The 25,893-nt window shown below is 37.2% G+C and overlaps 10 protein-coding genes across 10 annotated transcripts; 5 read left to right on the top strand and 5 right to left on the bottom strand. All coding sequences in view use genetic code 12, as the record gives it.

The window, feature by feature from the left end:
* Window positions 1-54: 54 nt before the first annotated feature.
* On the bottom strand, window positions 55-3,045 carry DASC09_036340 (hydroxymethylglutaryl-CoA reductase (NADPH); the record flags this gene model as incomplete). Its single annotated transcript, XM_064997233.1, has 1 exon — window positions 55-3,045. One exon carries the CDS (start codon window positions 3,043-3,045, stop codon window positions 55-57), a length of 2,991 nt encoding a protein of 996 aa, XP_064853305.1.
* Window positions 3,046-3,519: 474 nt separating this feature from the next.
* BCK1 (mitogen-activated protein kinase kinase kinase BCK1) lies at window positions 3,520-9,549 on the top strand (the record flags this gene model as incomplete). Its single annotated transcript, XM_064997232.1, has 1 exon — window positions 3,520-9,549. The coding sequence occupies one exon, from the start codon at window positions 3,520-3,522 to the stop codon at window positions 9,547-9,549; it is 6,030 nt and encodes a 2,009-aa protein (XP_064853304.1).
* Window positions 9,550-9,939: 390 nt separating this feature from the next.
* Window positions 9,940-12,210, bottom strand: RAD53 (serine/threonine/tyrosine protein kinase RAD53; the record flags this gene model as incomplete). Its single annotated transcript, XM_064997231.1, has 1 exon — window positions 9,940-12,210. The coding sequence occupies one exon, from the start codon at window positions 12,208-12,210 to the stop codon at window positions 9,940-9,942; it is 2,271 nt and encodes a 756-aa protein (XP_064853303.1).
* Window positions 12,211-13,427: 1,217 nt separating this feature from the next.
* On the bottom strand, window positions 13,428-14,651 carry UBX4 (Ubx4p; the record flags this gene model as incomplete). Its single annotated transcript, XM_064997230.1, has 1 exon — window positions 13,428-14,651. The coding sequence occupies one exon, from the start codon at window positions 14,649-14,651 to the stop codon at window positions 13,428-13,430; it is 1,224 nt and encodes a 407-aa protein (XP_064853302.1).
* Window positions 14,652-16,234: 1,583 nt separating this feature from the next.
* On the bottom strand, window positions 16,235-16,444 carry DASC09_036300 (uncharacterized protein; the record flags this gene model as incomplete). Its single annotated transcript, XM_064997229.1, has 1 exon — window positions 16,235-16,444. One exon carries the CDS (start codon window positions 16,442-16,444, stop codon window positions 16,235-16,237), a length of 210 nt encoding a protein of 69 aa, XP_064853301.1.
* A 32-nt stretch (window positions 16,445-16,476) lies between these two features.
* DASC09_036290 (Aqy1 protein) lies at window positions 16,477-17,373 on the top strand (the record flags this gene model as incomplete). Its single annotated transcript, XM_064997228.1, has 1 exon — window positions 16,477-17,373. The coding sequence occupies one exon, from the start codon at window positions 16,477-16,479 to the stop codon at window positions 17,371-17,373; it is 897 nt and encodes a 298-aa protein (XP_064853300.1).
* Window positions 17,374-18,141: 768 nt separating this feature from the next.
* On the top strand, window positions 18,142-18,429 carry DASC09_036280 (uncharacterized protein; the record flags this gene model as incomplete). Its single annotated transcript, XM_064997227.1, has 1 exon — window positions 18,142-18,429. The coding sequence occupies one exon, from the start codon at window positions 18,142-18,144 to the stop codon at window positions 18,427-18,429; it is 288 nt and encodes a 95-aa protein (XP_064853299.1).
* A 576-nt stretch (window positions 18,430-19,005) lies between these two features.
* On the top strand, window positions 19,006-19,548 carry SRP21 (signal recognition particle subunit SRP21; the record flags this gene model as incomplete). Its single annotated transcript, XM_064997226.1, has 1 exon — window positions 19,006-19,548. The coding sequence occupies one exon, from the start codon at window positions 19,006-19,008 to the stop codon at window positions 19,546-19,548; it is 543 nt and encodes a 180-aa protein (XP_064853298.1).
* A 239-nt stretch (window positions 19,549-19,787) lies between these two features.
* On the bottom strand, window positions 19,788-22,136 carry DASC09_036260 (ankyrin repeat domain-containing DHHC palmitoyltransferase family protein; the record flags this gene model as incomplete). Its single annotated transcript, XM_064997225.1, has 1 exon — window positions 19,788-22,136. One exon carries the CDS (start codon window positions 22,134-22,136, stop codon window positions 19,788-19,790), a length of 2,349 nt encoding a protein of 782 aa, XP_064853297.1.
* Window positions 22,137-22,679: 543 nt separating this feature from the next.
* Window positions 22,680-25,502, top strand: SHE4 (She4p; the record flags this gene model as incomplete). The annotated part of the gene is made up of 1 exon (XM_064997224.1): window positions 22,680-25,502. One exon carries the CDS (start codon window positions 22,680-22,682, stop codon window positions 25,500-25,502), a length of 2,823 nt encoding a protein of 940 aa, XP_064853296.1.
* Between the last annotated feature and the right edge of the window lie 391 nt (window positions 25,503-25,893).

Genomic DNA, 25,893 nt, shown 5'->3' with positions numbered 1-25,893 from the left:
CTTCAGTAAGAGCTGTAAAAGGGTGATATAAGGATAATTCTTATGAATTATGACTCAACTGCAACCTTTGTTAACAACTGGACCAGCACGATTGTGTTGCATATGACTTTGCACCAAGTGACCAGCAGCCAAGGCTGATAATAAAGATAATTCAGCAGCCATGACGGCACATGCAACAATCTTAGCCAATTGCTGGGCATTAGCACCTGGTGAAGTTGGATGTGGACCACGAACTCCCAAAACTTCGAGCATGGCAGCCTGAGGTCCAAGAATTGTACCACCACCAATAGTACCGACTTCAATGGATGGCATAGAAACAGAAATCAACAAATCTTCACCAACCTTGTCAATCAAAGTCATACAGTTCGAACTTTCAACATTTTGAGCAGGATCTTGACCACATGCCAAATACACAGCAGTGACCAAGTTAGAAGCATGTGCATTAAACCCACCTATAGAACCTGCCATGGCGGAACCAATCAAATTCTTAGAAACATTTAACTCAACCAAGGCATCAACATTACTCTTGAGAACCTTCTTAATGACTTCTGCAGGAATGCGAGCTTCAGCAACCACACTCTTACCACGGCCGTTAGTCCAGTTAATGGCAGCAGGTTTCTTATCACTGCAATAGTTACCTGAAACAGAGATAACATCCATATCAGACCAACCGTGGGCTTCAGTCATTTGTTTCAAGGTGTATTCAACACCCTTGGAGATCATATTCATACCCATAGCATCACCAGTAGTAGTCCTAAATCTGATAAACAATAATGAGCCAGCAATTGCAGTTTGAACATGTTGAAGTCTAGCAAATCTAGAAGTCGAGTTGAAGTCCTTCTTTAATAATTCTTGACCTTCATCGGAATCTAACCAAATCTTGCAGGCACCAGCACGCTTCAAAGATGGGAATTTGACACAAGGGCCTCTGGTCATACCATCTCTTGTCAATACAGTAGTAGCACCACCACCAGAGTTGATGGCCTTGCACCCACGCATAGTAGAGGCGACAAGACAACCTTCAGTAGTAGCCATTGGAATATGGTATGGTTTACCATCGATCAACAAAGGACCAGCAACACCAAGAGGCAAAGGGATATAACCAATAACATTTTCACAACAAGCACCGAATACTTTATCATAATTATAGTTCAAGTATGGCACATCAGCGGAATCAACAACTGGTGCTTTTGCTAACTTAGCAATAGCTTTACGACGGACAACAACAGCACGGGTGGTATCACTCAATTTCTTTTCCAAGGCATAAAGTGGTAATTTGTCACCTACAACAAGAGAGGTAACTTCGTCATCATTCAAAGAAGCAACGTTACCTTCTTTGAGAATTTGAACACATTCATCGAATGTGTGAGTTGTATTTGATTCAAGGGCAGATGGGGTGGAAGTGGACGTGGAAGGAGCTTGAACCTTAATTGCGGCAGCCTTTTCAGCAGCTTCGGCCAATTTCTTGGATTCAATTGCTTCATTGAGCTTTTGAGAAGGCTTATCAATAGAGTGAGTTCTCGCAGCGTTAAGCAAGTATGCGTTAATAGCAGCGCTGGTGCCTAAAAGGAACAACAAGGTTTTACTGATAAACCTGTCACGAATAGCACCAGAAAGTCTTTCTAAAAAGTTAAAGGTAATATCTTGAGCTTGGAAGAAAAGATTCTTTGGAACATAGATTCTTGGCTCAAGGAAAGTAACAATAGTTCCATTTGGACTAATATCAATATGTTTGGCAATTGATTTAGACAAATTTTGAACAACAGTGGCGTCAGAACGGCTATTAACTTCACTAACAAAAACCCAATTGCTACCAACAATATAAACGTGGAAGGCAATGAATAAAACAACACTAAATAATTTGAAAGCAGTGACAGAGGTGTTATCGAAATTGAAGTTGACCTCTTCTTGAGAAACAGTGGACTGCAAAGAAGCTTGTTTGGCGGCGAATTCAGGAATACCATCTTCTTCCATAGCTTGTTCAAAAGCAGTGGAGCGGTGGATCATGTTAATTTCAACCTTCAACGCCAAAACAGCAGAGTAATAACTAAAAGTTAAAAGAACATCATAAAGCATGATAAGAGCACTCAAAAGACAAAAGTTTTTCAATCCTTCCAAATGGAACGCGTATAAAGAGCATGCTAAGAAAGCGCATGCACATAATAATTGATCCTTCACAAAATTAAGAGCAGAATTTTCAAGCTGCTTGTGAATCAATGAACTGATACTGTGAGACTCTTTGTCAATATTTGCCGCATTCAAAACAGAAGCACTTAATTTCACCACTCTATCAAAACCAACAGTAGCGACTAAAAACGGAATACCTTCTGACAAGCTAAAGAATGAAACTTTAACATTGAAGATTCTGGCAGTAGCGAAAGCTAACAAGAAGGCAAACAGAGACAGAGTGATTGATGCAAAACCTAACCAGAACTTGGACCCAGTTTGTTTCTTCATATCAAAGAACAACTTGAAAAAGGTGTAGTACATGGCAAGATAGGCAATGGTAATAATGACGATATCGTAAGTTTCAGCGCCAGAAATAACAGATTTCAAAGTATTGTAAGCGCTTTTAGCATATTCTTGATATTTACTAATTTTGTATTGATGAACGGTTTTCCAGGTGGTGCCATCGTTTGTGGTAATTTGGCTGATGTTATTGAGCTTGTTTTTCACATCATCAAAGTCACAAATCAAATATTTTTCAGCCGAATCAGCATAGAAAACAGTATCTTCCACCGCTGGGATCTGATTTTCAGCAATTCTCTTGAAGCTCAAAGGGGTGATACCGACATGGGCAGCATTAGGGTACAATGCAATATCTTCAATCAAAGTCCAGTCCTTGTAGTCATTGGTGTTTGGAGGATGGTAATAAGAGACTTGAGAAACGTCGATCGAGTTCAAGCTAATAAATTCATCAACGATTGACAAATACGCCACCGCGGTGACCAAAGCGGTGAGGATGATCACATGAATTGGTCTATGAGCGGATGCCTTAGCCAATGAGGCAAGAGGCCTAGAGAGAACACTAGTGAATGATGCCATGGTTGCTAATGAAAGACCTTGAAGGACAAAGGGTTTCTTCTGTATGAACTCTCGCCAAAAAAATGGAAGCTCCTAAAAAATCCTACTATACGAGCAGAGTCACATGAGAAAATCAGGAAATTTTCCAAAAAAAAAAAAAAAAAAAAAAATGAAGGGGGGTGTAGCACATCATCTAATGGGAATTATCACACACACACACACACAAAAGAGCTTGCCCCAATTGATACAAGCCCTGCCTTGACTATTATACTGATTCCTTTTTACAGTAAGCAGCAAATGACATTAAGTCCCATTCATTTTTCACTTGATGCATGGCAAAGTGAACAACTTTCTAATCAATAATTAATAACTGTCCACGTGATGAAAGAAGAGCACCTGCGTGAAAACACCAAATCTTGGGAAAACAGTTCTATTATTGATTGATGAACCACAAACAAGAAACATTACTGGAAACAACATTAACCGAAAGGCTTCATGAAAACCATGTCGAGTGGCTCTGGACAAAATCAGGATGAAATGCCCACTTTTCTCCTTGAAAATGTCCCAGTTATTGACGAGGGCTCATCAGGCACCCCAAGTCCTATAACTCCATCACTTAGAGGCAGGAATAACTTATATTCCGCCTCTGGTTTATCATACCCAAGTATGAATTATATGAAAAAACGTCCTTACAGAACAAATTCTGGTGCTGGAACACCAGTATACTCCAATATTTATCAGCGATACCCAAGCTCAAAACTCCTGAACCCTTCTAAAACCCCAATTGATCATACGCCAAAGAAAGATAGGAGCTTTTCTGGAGGATCAAATTTGAACAAACCTCACATGAGTAACCATTCTTTTGAACCAAATAATTTTCCATACACTCTGTCAACCCCAAAATCTAACTTTTCAGATCATTCAGGAGCCATTCCAGTTCATTCAAAATATTCGATTAACTCTGATCATCCTACGCTTCATTATTCCACCTCAAACAGTTCACTAAACAGCAAGAAATTGGATTTTAATAATTCTAAATTTGGCTCAAAAGAAAACCTTCTAGCCGACCACGATGATGATGGTAATATAGTTCATTATTCAGTCAGCTCGCATTCGGGGAGCAGAAATGGTATGCTATTTACCAGAACTCCTTCAAGTGACAATCTCAATAAGGCCAGACAACAAAAAAAGATACATGATAGTCCAAGTAATTTTTCCGATACCAATAGATCATTGAAGGAAAAACATCGCATTTCCACATTAGGCCTAGGAATAAAGATCCCAAAGTCGCCAGATAGAAGCACCGATTTTGGCAGCGATATTAGCAATAGTGCCCTTAGGACCCCAGATTCAAATATATTTGAGAATTCTCCAATTAGGAATGCTGAGGACTTTCCGCTTGTTAATTTTTCATCAAGAAGATCTAACGCCTCGCATAAAAATTCTCCTGCCTCCGCCCTTAGAAAAAGCATTATCGAGGACCCAATTGATAATTCACCAATAACCGGTGAATCTGATAGTTCAGACGATATTTTGGCTGATGTTGTTCGTGACATGCCTGTTGCAAATGAATTGGATGACCTCGCTCTCAATGCTAGTGATGCCGCTCTCGCTGGCGACATCTCTAGTAGAGACGTCAGCGGTAAGGAAGACAATTTTAAAAAAGATGAGGAGCCGCATAAAAAAGAAAAACAAGGGGAAATAGGAAATAGTGAAGCAAAGAACAGAAATGGAAGATCATTCAGCTTTAATGAAAAGATCATGTCAATGGCAGAAATTGATATAAGCAGATTTTCCGACAGTGAAGATGAAGAAAATTACTTGAAGAAATCAGGAAGCAAGAACTTGGATAAGGAGTTGTATAAGCTGAAAAATGGAAAAATAAGTGGATTCAAATCACCGACAACAGAAGAACAGGAAGTCACGGCGAATATTGATGATATATTTGATAATGATAATAATTTTTCTTCCCCTTTTGAAAGTGTAACAACTAGCTCAAACATTCCCCCTACCTTTGCAGGTGATACCATAGAAGGACCAGAACTACCATTGAAAATGAATAATAAGGAACCGGGAAATATTGATAGCAGAAATGATCGAAGGCCTATATCATTTATGCCTTCAAGCGAGGCAGACGCAGCCCTAGAAAGCAAAATTAAATCTCTATTATTAATGAAGAAACCATTTCCAACTGAAAGTATTGAACAAAAGAAAATGGAAGTCGAAACATTGAATGATATTGGAAATGGTTTGGTGATACCAGACAGTGAAGATCCAGAAAAAGATAGCAAATTATTTAACAACAAGGCTGACTTGTATCTTGATAGATTTCCGAATTTTTCGATAGCTTCAGACTTGATTAGCCCGCCCAGATCTCCTACTAAAGCCTTTAGCAAGCCGGCAATTAGTGTACCATTGAACCTACCAATGAATTCTAAATCCATAGGTACTAATGCTACCACAGACAACAATATAGGCCCTTCCTTTTTCAATGAGAAAGATGCTGGGCAGAAAATAAATGGAGTGGAAGGCTCACCAAAGAAAGCCTCTTTTCATACCAGGAAAGATTCTCAATCATTAATTAATTGGAATGTGACAGATCCTGCAGAGTGGACTATTTCAAGAGTTGTGTTTTGGCTAAAATTATATGGCTTTAATAAATCTTGGGTTGAGACTTTTATAAATTATAACGTCTGCAGAGAAAAATTTCTCGAGCTAACAAACAATGACCTGTTCTCTAAATTTAATACTTATTTGAAGTTGAATAATGAATACCTTGATTTTGGGCCTTCTGATAAAGGAGATGATGAGGGAAGCTCTGCTCGCAAAACTAGTACAGGCTCTTTAGTAAATGGCAATTTTGAGACTTCCAAGAATAGTGATGACAAAGCTGATGAAAACCCTGATACCTTACTGTCGAGCTCTTCAAGATTTCGCTATTTATTGAAGAAGACAATAGAGGAGTATCGTGCTTCTCCAATTGATGCTTCTGCTATATCTCTCCCTGAAGTTGGTAACGGGCCCATGAATGCTTTTGGAATTACTGATGATTTAAAGCTTTTATCAGGAAGTAAGAAGGCACTAGATAATATTGCTCGTCACGGAAGAAGTAATAGTGATGATATCAACCATTTAACGAAAAAGAAAAATAACGATTTAAGACTTGCTGGGAATAAGACTAGAGGATTCAATGTTGACGCATCGTCAATGACTGGAGCCATAGTCACCACTAATATCCAGTCAGGATCAAGCAGCCAAAGTCTAGTGAACTTCCCCGCTGGAGGAACTGGTAGCTCATCTGCCACATCTAACTCGTTTAATGCAAGTAATGAAATCACCAGCGGTGGCGCATTGGGAAACACAAAGGGTGGCAACAAGCGCTTAAGTTATATCAAAAGACCATTTTCGGTAATTGATGCTTCGAAGGCAAAAACAGGAAGTGCCACAGGATCAAAAGAATCTCCGCTATCTCCTTACAGCTCATTATTCAAAAGATACAGCAGGAACCCTGAAGGTGCTCCTACTGGAATAGTGTTCCCAACCAGTACTGGTGGTAATGTCTCATCAAGTAATGGAGCCTTTAATGAATCACATGGCACTGACGATAAATCTGAAGGGCTTGAGAAGAAGAGTGGATTCTTAAAAAAAAAGCTACGCAAAAAGGAGAAGATTAAAACAGAATTTAAACAATTTTCTGCGGTTAGAAAGAACAGTGAGGGAGCTTCGCCAGTCAGCCCCGTCTCAAGCACTTCTTTTGAGACCAGTAGAAGGCAAAGTAAGGAAATAGTGGGCCACATTCAATTAACTGACAAACAATTCCCGAAACCTTTAAGGCATAAATCTTTGAGTTACGTTTTGGTTACAAGAGATAATGAGACCTTCGTTCCAGTAGGCTCCGAGTGTTTGCAATCGGTAACGGACTTCAAAAAGAATTTGGCGAAGGCATTAAGTTTTTCAACAACAAGTATGCTGAAATTATCGTTCCACATGACAGACTATGATTCTGAATATGGTGAAGCTTTGGATGATTCTACAATTGACAGCTTGATAATGTTTTCTTTTATAAATTACGAAGTCAAGTTCTTTGTTCATTGCGATTCTTTATTTCTTTCAGAATTAACAAATTCGGGTACAATAAGTACTAGGAGTACAAAAAGCTCTGATACTGCCTCATTTGAAATTGCCGCAGATAATCGAGTGGCATATCCTGCCACTCCAAGTTCTTTAATAAATGACGGCTCCCACAACACGACTAACAAAAAGGGTGAAGAGGTGGATTACATAAACTTTAAGGGAGATGCAGCATATTTGCAAACATCCCAATATGGTGCTAGTTTGCCAGGTTCTAATTTGTCAAAGACTAATAGTAACTCTTCTTCTCTTACAGCGGATAGTATCACATCTGTCAATACGTCTAAGTCATCTTTCTCAGTTATCCGACCTGATGCTAATAAAAGAGAAATAAATTTCGATAAGAAGCGAGAATCTCCATACACGAAAAACAGGGTTGATTTGATTCCACAGAGGCCAGCACCAGCGCCACCAGCGTCTAGTTTGCAAAGATCTGCCTCAGTTTCTAAGAGGATTTCTAGATCACCTTTATTAAGCAAGGACCATGGGGCATTTTTAGCCACCCAGGAAGCTTCTTCAGATAAAAATTTGAAGCTCGGAAATGATGGTGGGGGTTCTGAATCTTTGAAAAGATCATCTACTTTATTGAGACGCTCGTCAATAAGGGCCTCATTAGGTAATAGAGCCTCTAAACTCAGAAATAGCCTCAACTCTAGTTCAACTTTTGAGGAGAATATAATTTCATTCGAAGGTGTTCCTTCATTGGAAGAAGAATCAGAAGAGTCGGATGGGTCGGATGATTCGGATGATGATTTCTGGGCCATGGCTCCTAAGGCTAAAACTGAAAATAATAGTGCAGTGAAGAGCGATAGGAATTTGGCAGCCAGTGGTTCAGATAGTAATGTTGCGAATAAGAAATCAAAGAAGGCTGAAGAGTTTGCGGAAAAGAGGCAAGCCACTTGCAATGAGTCAAAGGAGAAGAAAGCCAGTATCATTGATAATTTGAAGAAAAAAGAGAATAAGGACAAATGGGTTGTTAGACCCTCAACTGATATTGTGTATGATAACCTTGAACAGTTTTTCCCAAATACTGACCTTGACAAGCCAATAATATATGAAGTCGATACTCCACCTGTTTCTCCGTTGGATCATATAGAGAAACCACCGTTTTCTCCTATTAATGAAAGTGGAGAAAAAACTGGCAGTTTGCGGAAAGAGACCGTTGAATCAGTCCCAAACATGGGTACTGTATCTAATGCTGATGAAGTTCTAATGATGCCAGATGCTGGTGATAATAAAAGAGTTTCGCGAAATAGTAGAAGAAAGACTATTCGTGGTATTGCAAGAGAATACAGTATTGCTAGAAAGAGAGAATCTCAGTTACCGGAAGCAAAGAAAAACAGTGCGTTGTTGAGAAGACAAAGCACAAAATTATGGGGTAGGAAGGTTGTTGAATTAACCTCTATGGATATGAAATACGATTATATCAGCAAATTAAAAAACAATAGAGGGGAGATGAAAAACTTTGCGTGGATCAAGGGTGAGCTCATTGGTATTGGTACCTATGGCAAAGTGTTCTTAGCCCTTAATGTTACCACAGGTGAAATGATGGCTGTCAAACAAGTCGATATTCCTAGAGCTGGCTCTCCTAATAAAGAAATGAAAGATATCATTGATGCTCTACTTCTTGAAGTGCAAACCATGAAAGACTTGGATCATCCAAATATCGTTCAATACCTTGGGTTTGAGGAAGTTGGCAATACTTATTCTTTGTTTTTAGATTATGTTGCTGGAGGCTCGGTTGGTTCATGCTTAAGAATGTATGGCAGGTTCGATGAAGAGTTGATCAAGTTCTTGACAAAACAGGTTACTGATGGACTTTCTTATTTACACTCCAGAGGGATCTTGCACCGTGATTTAAAGGCTGATAATTTGCTTTTGGATTTAGATGGGATTTGTAAAATCACAGATTTTGGTATTTCAAAACGAAGCGAAAATATTTACAAGAATGATTCGGAAATGTCTATGCAAGGTACCATTTTCTGGATGGCCCCAGAAGTTATTGATAATGTGGTCCAGAACAAAAAGCAGGGATACAGTGCAAAAATCGATATTTGGTCCTTGGGTTGCGTTGTTTTGGAAATGTTCGCGGGTAGAAGACCTTGGTCGAATGTTGAGGCTCTCAGTGCCATGTATCGAATTGGTAAAACAAAGTTGGCCCCGCCTATACCTGATGATGTTAGTCCCCATGTTTCTGTAGATGGTAAACAATTTTTGAACCAATGTTTCGAGATAGATCCAAATAGAAGACCCACTGCTTTGGAACTTTTCCAAAACAGTCCATTTTGTGAAGTTATTGATGATTTTGATTTTGAAAAGACAAAATTAGCTGAAATGGTGAAATCAAATGCTAAACAGGTTAATAAAAAACCTAGAGAATTTGGCAGAAGATGAAAATTACCATGTCTTTTTTTGCCCTTGCTTTTGATATTTTTTTTTTGTGATATGTAAAATTAGTTTTAGTCAAAGGCTATAATTTGTAATGATAATTTTTTGTTTATTTATTTTGTACTTTTGTATTTCATGAATGGGTTCATGTATCTAAAAAATATGTTAACGAAACAAAACAAAAAAAGAAAATATCATTTCATCATAAATACAACTGGAAGAAAATAGCGAGCAGAGCTGGCCTCTAAATTAGAGCAATAAAAACAAGAACCAAGAAAAAAAAAAATGAAAAAATTAGAATAATAATGCCAAATAGAAACCGTGAAAGATAAAGCAATGACTTGAGAAAATGAATGAATGGAAAATCATCAAGAAAAAAAAAAGGAGTGAGATACATTATTGTTTTATAAAAGACTGAAAAGCTAGACCATCTGCAGGAGGTTGTGATGGGTTCAACAGAGCTCTTTTTTTCGGCTGAGATGACTCGGCGGTGATACTCCGTTTTTTATTATTAGTTGTGGTACTATTCTTGTTACCTATTGTTCTGCGTTGTTGGCGTGCGGAGACACTGATTGCAGGAAGGAGTTTGAGATCATATTCATCCTGTGCCTCAATAACTGTCTTATTGAACTTTGGTTTGTGGGATTTTCCAGGGCCTTCATTAACAACGGCAACATTCTTCAAATTATCAACAAACAAACCGGTCAAGTCATTTATGTAGACCTTGAATCCCAAAAAGTCTCGTTGTTTTTTATCCATAAATAACAAAATCTGATCCTCATTTCTCAATAATGTCTTTTTTCCCTTTCCAATCTCTTTGCCATTGATATGGCATGCGTTGGTACTATAATCTATTAACCAAATATCGTCCAACCCCTGAGCCGGGCTCTCCATGAAGCTTTTACCAATCGGGTGTCTCTTTTTCATGATGATGCAGTGGAATTTTGACATTCGGGTATCGTCGATAGAGAGGTTGCAGGTATCGTTTCTACCTATGAAATATGGTTTGTTTATTTGAGGAACAAACACCACTGGATGCTTAATGCTATGTTTTAATGGCTTTAAAGTTAATAGAGTTCCTGCAGGAATGTTGCCATCCGGCGCTTTGGATATCAGAGAATTTATAGACTCATTCTCTACCATGATCATGTCGGAATCTGGACCGTTAAATTTATTCATAGCTTCTGACTTTGAGATCTTGATATTTTGGGGATCATCCTTACTTTGAAATGGGCTATCCAATTGTATTTCCACTTCAGCAGCTGAGTTGGTAACATCATTAGCACTCAAGGAAACTGCCGCATCCGCACTATCATTATTATTATCATTGTTATTAGCAGCTGCTATCCAAGGATGCCTCAAAGCCTCTTCGGCACTGAGTCTTTTAGCAGGGTTTGTTTGCAATAGACAGTCAATAAAGTCCCTGACCTCGCTGCTCAAGTTATGGTCATTCAAAGGCGCGTCATGGTAGGAGCCGCTCTTGATTCTTTTGAACAACAGATCTTGTGTCTTACCACTAAATGGCAAATGCCCGGTCAATATCACGTAACACAAACAACCGAGAGACCACATATCAACAAGAGAAGAATATGATTTTCGGTTGTGTTTGCTTTTTGACAGGAGTTTTCCAATGATGACCTCTGGTGCCACATACGCCAAAGTACCACAAAAAGTTTTCAAGAAAGACCCTTGATTAGCCGGATTATTATCGCCATTAGTTCCAATTTTTGCAAGACCGAAATCGGTTACTTTAACAGTGGTCGGGTTATCATTTGCTATCAATATATTATCTGGTTTCAAGTCACGATGTGATATGTTTTGACTATGCACGTAATTAATTGCTTCTAGAATTTGTCTAATTATTTCTTTTGAAACCTCTTCACTTATTGAACCTTGAGCAGCAACGAAATCCATCAAGTCTCCCCCTGAAATAAACTCCATAACTAAATAGAAAAAATCTTGGTCTTCATAAAAACCTTTTAGCTTGATGATATTTGGGTGATCAAGTCTTTTGAGAATATCTAACTCTCTGATAACCCCATTTCTATTATCAATTCCCAATTTTCTCTTCGAGATAATTTTCACTGCGTAAGTTTCTCCCGTAGACCTTTCAATGGCTTTCTTAACGGTTGCAAACGCACCTTGACCAACCACTTCTTGTTTAATGATGTAAGATCGATTGATATTGTTAACATCTTCCTCTTCGATTTCGTTGATGTTTCCGGTATTGGTAAACTCACTAGTCTTGGGGAACACCACAATGAATTTGAGAACATCATTTTCAACCCCAATACCCACTGCCACCTCATCTCCCTGATTTAATAAATAATTTTTCCCTTTTTTTAACCGCACATTGTTGATCCAAGTCCCATTGGTTGATAAATCCTGGATCATGATATTGTTTTCTTTATACCAAATTCTGAAATGCTTGCCACTCAATCTCTGGGTCCGCACCCCAAACGGCTTATCAACAGAAGAGTTTCTTCCGAAGATCCACGAGGTTTTTTTCTCATCTTTTTTCAAATCATTGATAGGAAGACTGCCAGTAGTGCAAATCAATCTCACGATCACACCGTCCAAAGGATCTAGTTCCGGACCATTATGATTATTATTATTGAAATTATTTGGTTGGGTAGGTTGTGTCTGCTGCGTTGGCTCAAAATTCATTATCGGAAGAATCAGGCAGCTAAATAACAGGGCTAATGGGTGCTGATGGTCCAGGAAGCATTCGTAGTTTAAGGTAAATTATTTCGGTTGAAGGTTCCTTCAAGGGAACAAAAAAAAAGGAAATAGTTAGGGGTAACACACCCCATGTCGCGTGTAGGGATGAAATTTCAAAAAAAAAAGAAGGCTGCAGCAGCGCGTTGCAGACCACAGGAGGGTTACTGTACTATTAACAAGAGTCGGGTAACTTATACTTTCGCAGGTCGGTGTACTGGTGTTGGTGATAGTGGGATTATTGGTATAAATAGCCAAAAAAATTTTCCTTTCCCCATTTTTACTCTCTTTCTCTTCTTCTACTTCCATTGTCTATTAATTTCTAATGATATTCTTATATTCCTCAATGGTTGCTTTTAATCAATCATAACCAGTACGTATTGTATTCTCAATATTTGCAAAAAGAAAATAATGAAAACAATTTTGAATTTTGTATTCTACTAAAAATGGCAACCCATTATGATGATATTATCCTTCTTTTCCCGGTGACCAAGATGAGCCTCGGAAAAAACATGCATCACCATCTGACTTTGATTTTAATTTAACTGTTTTTGAATAATTTTTGCAACTGGTTTCAGCAATTTACTAACCAAAATTACAGTCAATGGTTTGATGGCTACGATTGATTTTCAATATGTTTAATCCAAATTACTTTATTTATAAAAAAATATATTCCTTCTCCGTTTATTTGGACGTTGCATTTTTGTTGAGCTGAGATAACTTTAAAGTCAATAATTCAATATGATGAAAAACGTTTTTTCCAGTTCTGCTACTGAGATAAAGCATGCTGATAACACCTCAACCAAAAGCTTACCTATCTGACATTTGATCTATTCGACTTTAAGTTTCTCGGCTTTTATGGAATTGTGATTGCTTTAAATTCAGAAAAGGATTTTATAACGAAAAACTAATTTTCTGTAAGAACTAAATGTTCGGGACGTAAAAGTCGTACTGTGCTGTAAGTTGTAATTGTATTTAACCGGATTATATATTTTTTCGTTATTTGAAAAGGCATAAGACAGATTGATTGTTGAGTTGAAAATTATTATGCCTTCTCCACACTTGAAGTTTTTCTACACGTAATCATCTCATAATTCATTTAATTTTATAACTAATCGGTAACGATATACTGAGAAATGTAAAGAACTTCTAGATACCCAAAAAGGCTACTTCTTGGACAACTTCAACCACTTAGGGACCTTCTTTGTTTCAGATGACGATTTTGATGATGATTCACCAACACCTCTCTTGAAGAGTTTCCCTCCAAGAGTCGTAGCAACACTGGAATGGCTTTCTTTAGCATCCACCAATTTATTGATCGCTTGAGCACTTTTTTCATTCCTTATGAATGGTCCTCTATAGGTAGAGTCTATTTTATAGTCTAACTTATCTTTCTCGAAATTAGAACCAGGAATTATTAATTCAAAAATGAAACTAGCTTGATTATAATGGGCCAATTTTTGCCCAAGAATCGGGGCCTTGCCTTCATGGCCATCAAGGACCGATTTGATATCTTTCCAGTATATATTATCATCAGCCACTGAAGCTGCTTTACCGAGTTTACCCCTATTTGTGTTGTTGTAATTGAAGTTTGGAATTACTAAGTTGTATTTGAATTCCTTTAATAAGATCTTATTCTGAAAAAACAAAATCATGTCTTTGATTGTATTAACTGAGGTGAATTTCAATTGGGTTAATGATAGATCGGGAAATTTCACTCTGATATTAACATCTTTGACTTCTTCATTTTTCGATCGCAACTTTTTCTCTTCCTCTTTCTTTTTCAACTTAGCCATGACGTACTCACTTTTCGCATTAGCCTTGCCTTTGAGAATTTGTTGATATTTTCTAGCGTCATCCACAGACATTTCAAGATCACCATCGTCATCTGCACCCGTAGCCAAAGGGTTTTTGGATTCTGAAGGCTTGTAAATTTCATAACTTGGTTGATGATCTTTTTTTACCTCATTATTTATGATCTCCTTGGTTTCCTCTTTTTTTGTTGCAGCGGATGTAACTTTTGGTTCTTCAGTTGGCTTAGTGGCTACAGTACCACTCATATTTTGGAAGCTAATTCTTAAGAGGCAACTTCCGCTATCAAAACCGTAGTCTGTCAAAGATTTAGCGAGATCCTGAGAACTAGAAACCCTTTTATTGGCAATTTGAACTAATGTGATCTGTTTGACAGTTTTTAATTTATGCGTCACCTCTCTGTTGAATATCTTGAATTCTGGAGATGATGCCTGGATACCTTTCTCAAAATGGATTAAGACATCATTGATGGAAGCTGATGGGGAGAACTTGTGGATTAACGAGCCATTTCCATTAACCTTCAGTGATTCTTTTGATGAAATTCCAATAAATTGAACTTTGACATTAATAAGCGACATTATTCAGCCTTCTCAATAAAAACTATTTGCGATGCAGAGATGTTAACATAACCCATTTGTTTTGCCTCTGTGGATTTTTGAGCAGACACAAAATAAATTACTACCCGCCTTAGCAGAAATGCATGGAAAATATTGAGAGGTCCCAACAAGCAACAATTACTATTGTACTTATTATTTGAAAGTCTAGAGTGGCTCCAAGCTACCCTCTACGATAATGAATATAGAATTAGTATTTCTTACTTCTCATTAGGAAAAAAAAAATAGCAAGGGAAAATATAAGTTAACAGATGATGGAATAGTGTAACTACAATCAGAATATATATATTTTTTTCCGTTATAGTGTAAGTATACTTGAATTGATGGGAAAGCTCAAAAAGTGTGCTGTTGCTATGGTACTAGGATATATACTGTGATGGAAATGACCCTTGTGGCAGAGGTGATGCTCATAAGTCTTTGATTTGCACTACCCGACTGGTGTAATCCAAGGAATAATTCCACTATTAAAGTTGATTTCATCTTTTGAGCCCTCAATTCCACTCACCTATCAAAAACCTATAAAATTTATCTATCACATGTAGAATTTATATTTATGAGTTTGAAGTGCTTTGGGTTTTATGTAAGAAGGATTATAGCATGATGAATGCTGAGCAGCCTGAGTGAAACCTGTTAAAAAGTAGCCTGCTCAGCAATCTATTTTAGAAAAAATAAAAATAGATAAGACTGTATATCGGTAGCGAATATAAAAAAATATTTGTTTGCTTCTTCATGAGTGCAATATTTTCCCTATTTTAGGAGAAAGTATCTACGAAGAAGTGTGTATATATGCAAATTTAGCCGTCCGTCACATGTACAGATTAAGGCTGAAATGACTGGCTGTGAAGATCGACACCGTTATTTCATTTTTTTTTCCCCATCATGAAGCAGAATGGAATAAGCTATCATGAAAAAAGAAAAAAGAAAAAAGTGTGATTCTTAAATAGAAAAGAAAATGTATTGTCTGTTTTAACTCTTCTTTTTTTTTAATAAGATGTCAGTTGGACTTCTCGTTAAGCTGTTGCCATTTAAATAAGGGTGCTCATATGTGCACAGAAGAGGAGCCAACAACTTTCCATTTTCATTCAATATTTTGTGATAAATACCAAGTTGCTGTAAATATCAGCCCAAAGAGGATATATAGTATATAGATTTGTTAAAATAAAGCAAAACTAAGGGTTACAGACAGAAGTTTTTTGATCAAAGCAATAGTAAAATGTACGGGGTTTTACAATAGAAAAAGCTTAGAAATCAAAATACGCCAACAACTTTTCTTTCTTTTTGTTAAAATACTAAATCGTTTGACTTCTTTACGGCAGCTAATTTATAATATTTGCTTGCTATCGATTGTTTGAACCCTTAACAGTGATAGGCTGAACAAACATATGAGTTACTGAAGGCCTCCGTTCCAGTTGGAGTGCCTCAACTTCCCAAAGAGCCCTCTTGTTCATTTTGAGTTTTCCTTAATTTATTGCACAACACTTTCCACCAAGAACTGTTCAAACCTCCTCGTTCCTTTCACTGCACCACCGGCTAACTTAAGTTAAAGCTCATCCATTTTTCGGGGGGTAAGAGGACATAGCTGCATGATGGAGTAGATAAATGTGCTTGTCAGCAGAGCAATGTAGACAGAGTCTTCTCAACATCCCGCAAGTGGTGGTCTCGACACAAGAAGAGTATAAAAACTTGAGAGAAGTCCTTTTTTGAGCAAGAAGATACTGATTTAATTCATCATTAACTGCTTCATTATAATCAATCATTTCGAAAAAGTAAAACCAAAAAGCCTCTAAAAATGTCCCATCAACACAACCTGTCCATCGGCGCAGAAACCAAGGTCGATGTTCCATCACCAGATTCTAAGATGGATATCCCAATTCCAGCAGTACCAGTTTTAGGCCCAGAACATGTGAAGGCTCCAAAGAAGATGAGCCCAGCTATGGACATCTTGATGGCGGTATTAGGTGAATTCTTTGGTACTTTTATCTTCTTGTGGACCGCCTTTGTCATTGCTCAAGTTTCCAATCATGACTATCTTTCTGCCATCGACTCAAAAGAAACCGATTATGCCATCACTAATACTGTCAACATTTCCAAAGTTCTTGTTATTGCCATTGGTTTTGGTTTTAGTGTTGCTATGGCCATCACCATCTTTGGTCCAATTTCTGGTGGTAACTTGAATCCAGCTGTCACTTTGACCCTTGCTATGGCTGGTGCTTTGAATCCACTCAAGGCTGCTTGTATGTTTGTCTCACAAATAATAGCCGGTATGGCTGCTGCTGGTGCTGCCTCTGCCATGACCCCAGGTAAAATTTTGTTTGCCAACTCTCTCGGCCTTGGTGTTTCGAAGGGTAGAGGGCTTATGCTTGAAGCCTTTGGTACTGCTTTGTTGTGTACCACCGTTTTGTTTACTGCTGTGGAAAACCCACATCTTCCAATCAACCTTAATGCCATCAGTATCGGTTTGTCTTTGTTCTTAGGTCACTTGGTTTGTGTTGCTACTACTGGTGCTGGTCTTAACCCAGCTAGAAGTTTTGGTCCATGTGTTGCCGACAGATCTTTCACCGTTTACCAATGGATTTACTGGGTCGGGCCATTTATTGGATCCGTCATTTCTTTCGGCCTTTGGAAAATCTTCAAACTCTTGGAAGGCAATGATGATGAAGAAAAAGATGCCTCTAAGAACGTCTGATCTATTTTAATTTTTTATTCCCTTTGCTAAATGTTGCCACACTGATTTAATCCATGGCCAGTGGCAATTATTCAATATGGCCTTTTTTTTTTAACTACCATTCTTTAATTAATAAAATCCACTACATTATACTGTTTTTTTTCCTACTGTACTTTTTTTTTAGTTTATTTTTAAAATATTCCTCTGGATAGGCAGGCTAATAATAACAATAGTAAGAATGAAGCTCGCTTAATAATCGCCAACATTTTCTTGTTGGTGAAATGTGCACACTTAAATCTGGTTGTTCGCATGCGGCCCAAGCTATCGTTGCAGGGAATGTGGGCGACTAAGACCAGAGAAGAAAATAAAGACAAACAACAACCGGAGAGCCCGAGAACAAAGAGAGGTGGAAATAAAGAAATAAATTTCAGTACTTATCAAAGTAATATATCATACATATAAAAACAATATGGGCGTTGTTGACAGGAAAGCTTCCAGTGGTTGTTTGTTGCATAGCCTGCTTGAGCCTTGTTAGTCCGCAAGAATTTTGACGCGATGACTGAGTTATGTGCCTTCGGGTGCACCTTGACGGCCTTTGAGATGAGCGAATGAGGATATTTTTCGGATATTTTGGAAATGCTATTATGTCATACCATTTCTGATATTATATATATATATGGGTCATACTCCTTGCATTACTTTGTTATTTGCCTTTGTCCTTGTTTTTTCCAAATATTATCAACATCACGCACATCCTTAAGTACTGATCTCAACAATCTAATATTCACCATGCAATTCCTCACTAAACTCGCCATCACTGCTCTTTTCGCCACTCCTCTTTTGGCCGCCCCAATCCCAATAGCTGATGCCGACGCCGATGCTAAGGCCGACCCAATCAATATGGACTCTCTTAAAGGCATCTTCTCCAACGAAAATAGAAACCCATTAATCGCTGGTGCTGCCATCGGCGCGGTTGGCGCCATCGGGGCCAAAGAGCTCTACGACCATGAATTCAAGAAGACCACCTCGACATTGGTAGCAACCGCTACCAGAGTGGCTACAGCAACCGCTGCTTAAAAGTGTTCTTCTATCTATTATCCCTGACCTTGATCAAATGGAAATGAGGGAGAAGAGATTCTTCACTGGCTGCTAGTCTCCATTTCAAATCCCTCATTTTGTTACTTTTCCCCCTTCTTTTAGTTCCATGACTGATGTATTTTGTACCTTTAGTTCTATGCTTTCATGCTAGATTTTACCCATTCACTTTTTGTTTTAGTTCTTCTCGACCGTTCCTTTTTTTTTAATGCTACACGACAAACTCCATTATTTATGATCTATTACTAAGATGTAGGAAAGAGAACTATATATCTAAAGAGATAAATTCATAATAGAGAATTAACATTGAGAATAAGTAAAGGATGACATTCAAAGGCGATAACTAAAGAGAATCGCCAAAGATAGAGAATTGGGTTCAAGGACATCTTCTAAAAGAAGGGTCCTGCACCCTGTATTGCACCACAAGATATTTTTTTTTTTTGTTCAGATCACGAAGAACAAATTATCACACTCACACATATACGAGGCAAAAAAAAATTAATATCCAGACCTTAAAAAGAGGTGTCTAACCTATCATATCTCTAAAAAAAATACAACATGCCAAAAATAGCTCTCCTAGACACCTACATTGATCGCTCTACCCTGTTGCTTGATGTGGCAGCATCAGATACCCTTGTGTCTATGACATACCATAACAAATCACTGAAGAAGACAATATCATCCAGCAGTGATGCCTCTTCTTACACATGCGTCAGATTCAAGACTTACAATCCAAGATCTGGAACATGCTATTCTTTCAAGACATCCAAAGCAAAGGACCTCTCGAGAATATTGTCGGCGTTGGGACCTCGTGGAGTCCAATTCACCAAAACTAAGAAAGTTTCCAAAGAACCTATCAAGCTCGATGATCACGCGAAAACTAAGATATTAGAGGAAAAATACATTGTTAATGGTAAGGGTTTTGCCAGCTTGATGAGTAATACCGAGTTCAAGGGAGAAGAAGAGGAAGTAAAGGTTGTGCCGGAAAAACCAGAAGCGCAAAACGATAATTCACAACAAGAGGCGAAAACTGCCGGTAATGCCAACGCTGAATCATCTTCCAAAAAGAAGAAGAGCAAGAAGAAGAAGGGAAAGAAATGAACCACTGCTGGCCTAACTTTACCCGCGTTTTCAATTATTCATTAAGTTTTAATCCTCTTTTTTGCGTATTTTCTGTATTATTCCTTAATTATGGGCGCTTTGTTTATCCAGTGAATTTACATTTCTTTTTTATTACGTACTAATTGCAGAAATCAAAAGAACCTGATCCTTTTATTTTAAAACTGGAAAAAATAAATATTGGTGTAAAAATATAAATATAATATGGTACTTTGTCCACCCTAGACTAACTCTTTGTAACTCATTCTTCTTATTGGATAATCGTACAACTTATAATAGTCAACTATTTGATCTCCAATATATGTTTCACCATTATCTTGGGCAGGAATTCTGAAAAAATTTCGAATATTATATTTCGATTTAGAAGTATTACCCAAACACCAAAATTCCATACAATTCACTTTGAAACCAAAATTAAACGACGACGCTCTCAAACGATTCTTATTTTTAAATGTGAAAATAAATTGAGTGATACCAATGAGTTTAAGTAATGCCATGAAAAAGCCCTTATGGTTCTCAAGCTTAAAGATATCTGGTGGCTCATGACCAGCTTCTGATTTATTTTTGTTACCAGAACTATTCCCATCGGATCCGGAATCTTCTGATTTGTTTCCTTCCAAAGTAGTGTTGTCGATACTGCTATGGCCATTGGAATAATTGTTCGATGGGTTTTCTAATTCCGTCAATAATTCAATCGGCACTGGGGAATAATAGTAGTTGTTTTGTGGTTTATTCAATGCAGCGGCTTCAAAAGTAGTTAAGTTCTTGGAAATTTGGAAAAATTGTACCAATAACAAGATTAATATCCAGAGGCCTTGGAAAATACAAAAGACATTGAGAATAAATAGTGGCAAAGAGTCAGAATACCCATTGCACCAACTGCTGGTCAAGATCGTACAATCGTTATCACTGACAGGATTGTATACCTGGAACGGGGTATGCGGAGGTCTTTTCACAGTTTTCATGGTATGATCGTCGTTTGAATAAACATAGTGTACTGCTAAGTTCGAAACATGATTGAAATGGTTTATAGATAAATATGCAAACAATATGATAGCAGCTTCCAAAGACATCACAAAAAAAATAAAGATCTTGTGGTTTCTCAAACCAATGTCATTATAAATCCAAGGACAAAAATGATCGAATCTTGCTACCAACGCTTGAGAAAATTCAGAGTACTTTGATCTCAAAGGCCTTCTGACAAATGTGTGTATGCAAAAGTTTTTAGAATCAAATTTCCCATTTTTCAACAAATCTTTTATTCCTGAGATAACTGCGCCCCTAATTTTTTCATCTGCATCAACTAGAGTAGAATCATCATCAGAAAAAGATTCTCCGTTGTCAATATTAGATTTCATTTTTATTGGCAAAGGTTTGATAGTTCCGGGGTTCAAAGACAAGCACTTGTAAAAACAAAACACCACACTGCTAGCTAGGATCGAGAAACAAATGTTAGCAATCCCATGGTCGTCTAGAGTGTTTGGCAACACGTATACAAACCAGTTGATGATTACCCAAACTGTGACTGATGAGAATATCCCAGCTAACAAAGGTGATTTGAAAAATCTTTTTTTATCATGAATATAACTTGGAAGAATCAATTTGGAGAGAAAAAAATGACTCATGACGAATAATGCCGAATCAAATAATAAAGTCTGCCACAAACTATAATAATCAGAAAAGAATTCCAAAGATAACCCCACCACCACATAAGGTACTAGAAACGTTATCACTTTGGGTAATTTTTTATTTTTAAGAAACAAATCCGGAACTTTTACATCATTTCCATCTGAATCCTTCCCACATTCTTTGAGCACTTCTTGGAATATTTTAGAGCTATCCATATCGATGGCGATATCAAAGGCGGTTTTCCCGTCGTTGGTGGTTGCAAAGATATTGCACGCTCCTCCATTGCCATTGCTTTTCACCAAATTTGACAAACAAAGAGAGTTGGCCTTTATTAATGCCCAGTGTAAGGGAGTAAATCCTGTATTGTCAATTCTGTTCACATTGGCCCCAAATTTTAATAATACTTCCACCGATAATGCATCCCCTTGGTAAGCCGCCCAGTGTAGTGCGGTACGCTCGTTGGGGTCAATGCTATCAATATCGATATCTGCCATCATCAAAATATAGACCACAAGCATGATATTTGATGAATGGACCGAAAGATGTAGCGCATTGAATCCTTGGCCATCACAAAGGGTCGCATCAGCCCCATTCTGGATCAAAAAGTCCACAATATACACCAAACCATAGCGGCAAGCCCAATGTAGTGGAGTGGCGTTCAAATCACCACCTTGGTAGTTTACATCAGCATTCTTCGATACTAGATATCGACATATTGATAGTCTATTGTTGATGGAAGCCCAATGAAGTCCCGAAACATTGTCTTCCAAGTGATCGTTGACGGTAACAAGGTTATTGTCAAGCAAGTCCTTCACTGTTGCAAAATCCCCATTCTGACAGGCTAGAATATATCTCTGGATAAGATCCTCTTGGGTTCCAATATTCATCTGTTGATTATTCAACGTTAGTACCGAGGTGGTTCTTTCGTGTCCTGGTGACATACTGAACTTCTATCACAAGCAGGGGATAGCTGGAATCCTTTATATGAAGAATTGATGGATAATCAATTGAAAGCAAATAACTTTTTTTTTTTATTTTTTTGAAGAATAATGATAATAGGAAGATACCAGGTACTTCTTTAACACGGCCACTTTTATAGAATGTATTTGGTAGTATATTTGAGGGAGAGGAAGGAAATTTTCTAACGATTTACGTAACACTGTTTTTTTTTTCTTGTTTTTAAATTTTCCGCAGGAAGATCTGATCTGCCATGAAAGTGTTCAGGTCAACCAACCACTGTGATTCTTCCCAAAGATATAAAGAAAATAGTGCGCTCCAAATATGGATAAGTAGTGATAATTAATTAACAGAAATGAATCCTGCTATTTTGTTTGTAGATTCTCCTCATACACTCGCTCCACTTCAAACAGACAGCGGAGAGGGGAAATGCTATACGCCCCCCAAGATACTACAATACAAAAATTAATCTACAATTCCACACCTCTTATTGTTGTTAATAAAATATTGTTATATAATCAAAGACAATGGATATTTCCTCGGTGATGGACAAATTTGATTCTCTTGAGATCAAAGACGTCTCAAAAGAGTTTCAAGATGAAGAGGAGATCATCACATTTATTGACCATATCTTCGAGTCTCCACAATACTTGAAAAATCGCTCCACTTGCAAGAAAACCCATCAGTTATTACTCCATATTTCAAATAACGATGCACTCTACGGGAATTCAAAAATTAGAAGAATCATATTGGATAATATAATATCCAAAGGCTTTAATGTGGTCAAAAAGGTGTACTATGAAGAAGGGAAAGTAGATCATTCTAAGGATTTGATGATTGTGAGTTTGATAATGAAGTTACTAGACTCTTTGAAGATAGAGAGCAGCGAAAAACAGAAACTCTGTCAGGAATTAAAGGATAAATCCATAGAATTATTGAAATTTCAATCCAAGAAACTTCTTGTCCAAGACACAAATAATGATGATCTTGAGGGCATATATTTTGATTTCGTCCTCTGGTATTTGCTATTCAACAAGTATATTTCTTATTTGACCATTAACGACTACGAATCAATAATCCCACTAATCATGTCTTTTGGTCATCTTTTAAATGATGATTTATCGGGTACATATGACAAAACATTAAATGGTGGAAAAAGTGCTCAGGTGCTGAAAGAGTTCAATAAGATTTACAGAATGATTTTTGTCAGATTCTCATCCCTCAATGTTGCGGTAACTGCCAAGGACTCCCAAGCACCAATCAATGACATCATTTATGACGAAATTGAAACATATATTATATTACAAGGAACTGGCTCCAATGTAGCAGAAGATGTTCAAGGAGACTGGAAAAAATTGTTGGGATTCTTGAAGAATTATCAACTTATTGTTCAAGTTTTCCCAAAAGACTTCTCAATTATGATTTTCCAATCTGATATGTTTCTAAATTTTCTCAATCACATAATTAGAAAACTTCTCAAAAGTTTCACCCTAGCATCAATACTACAGAAGGCGCAGGTCGAATTGATTATCAATATCATGGTGATATTTGAGTATATTTCAATTGATGAAGGGTGTATTGTGTTGATTATAAAGAATCATTTGTATTTGATTTTGGAACTTTGTCGTATTCCGATTGCTAAAGATTTCAGCGGGGGGTTAATTGTCTCCTTGGCCAGTTTATTGGTTATTAAATGTTGGAACTCGTATCAACAGTTGAAGATCAATGATGCATCAAATAATCCTCAAACTCAAAATAAAATACGAGAATTGACAGAAAATGAGGCGAAAATTCCTAATGATCTTGATTTGGGTGAGTTTTATGGTATTTTTGTGGAAAGTCTATTAAGAGATAACAGAAATAAATATGTCGAAAAGTATTCGATTGAAGGATTGGCCTTTATCAGTTTGAAAGTAAAATTTAAGAAAAAATTAAGACATAATTTACTATTAATTGAAAAATTTGCCAGAATCTTGACAGAGCAGGTGGAGGTTTTGAAAAATATTGATAGAATGTCCATTGACGACACTTCGCTAGTGGATGAATCCACTCCATTAAGCAGCGAATTTGTTTATGGTATAACTATCTTAGTCTCTAATATTTCTACTTTCAACTCCAAATTATCAAAAGAAGAACAATCAATTGAATACTTGAAAAACTATTCCAATGCAAATACCATCATTAACAATGATGAGCGAATTAAAAATAAGAAGCTTGGAGTACAAGAAAAAGATGATGATGAAGATATTATGATATTTTTACAAAAGATAATGCAGACCAAAAAATTAGATTTTATCTCATGTTTTACTAAGATATTCAAATCGATGACAACAAATATTCAAGATCAGTTGATTAAAATTATTTACAATATGTCGCTTCAAAAAAAATTTAGGGTGGAGCTTGTCAAACAAGGGGCCCTTAATTTGGTAATCGAATATCTCATTGGTGATGAAGAGAATTTTATAAAATCAGTGAAGCAGTCAAATAATAAGGAACTGGGGAAAGATGCACGATACGATAATTATATGCGGTTATTTGCTTTGCGTGCACTCACCAAAATCTTGATTTCCAATAATCCAAACTTGGTGTTCCACAAGTATAGTGTGTTGGTGACTATTCCTTTCTTGTGTGAGCTCCTTGATGATGGAACTAATTATGTTGATAATGGCTCCCAAGAGGTAAAGTTGCTTCATGGTTTTATTAGCAAGTTAGTTAAGCCTTTGGATATTTTTGAAGCTTTGCTCTCATTGACAAACATTGCATCGTTGGAAGATATGAAGGTGAAAGAAGCTATATGTAACAAGTCTTGGGAGTATCTTGAGATTTTCATATTGGATGTAAATGAAAATATTCAGCAAGGCTGCTTGGAATTAATTTCCAATTTGATTTTCTGTCCAATTTGCACCGCAAAGTTTTTTAACCTCGAGAATTCTGATTCGAAGAAAAGATTTGAGATCCTTGTGAAGTTGGTGAACTCTAGCAATATCAAAATTCAGATCACTGCTTTGACAATTATTGTCAATGCTTCCGAGTATGAGATGGTTGCAGAGTTATTGTATAATATTAAAGAGCTATTTGAGAAACTTGTGGGGATTTTAAACAATTTGCAAGAGTACTACGAATCTGAGGACGAATCCAGCGTGAATGAGTTATTGATTAGACTCGTCTACTTGATTTTGAACATTGTTGAGGCGGTGAAATCAGATCCTAAAAAGCTTGAAATCATCAAGAATTACAACTTTTCGGGAAAATCTCTCAAATCAGGTATCGATAGCACGCTTCGTTTTGTTAAGGACGAGGAAATTCTCGCGATTATTATTGAAATTTGTAAATCACTCCGTTATATATAAGATACTATCACCAATAAACAATACTCTTCTAGGAAAATAACAAATATTTTATATAAATATACACAAAAAAATCACCAAGCCTCATCATATTGGAAACTAAAAATGTCTCTCACGTGAGTATTGTTACGGGCCGCTAACCGTCGTTTTCTTCTTTTTTTTTTTTTTTCTGCCTGTTGTTGTTAAATTTGCAAATTGCCTGATTGATCAGTTACTATCGCCGTCGGTACTCACATATTGAAAACTAGTACAACGCCGTCACTTGCGGAGTAACTTTCTCACTCGTCTCTGCTCGCTGTCGTTTTCCACTTGACTGATTTTTTTCGGGCATCCATTAGTCGAATTGCGAGAAAATCAATAAGAAGTGACGACCACGATCTTTGAATCGTACCCT

The sequence above is a fragment of the Saccharomycopsis crataegensis genome, assembly GCF_037102585.1.
Source record: "Saccharomycopsis crataegensis DNA, jcf7180000000084, whole genome shotgun sequence".
Taxonomy (NCBI): Eukaryota; Fungi; Ascomycota; class Saccharomycetes; order Ascoideales; family Saccharomycopsidaceae; genus Saccharomycopsis; species Saccharomycopsis crataegensis.
Note: the sequence above shows the minus strand (reverse complement) of the source record. Positions and strands in the feature narration are given on the sequence as shown.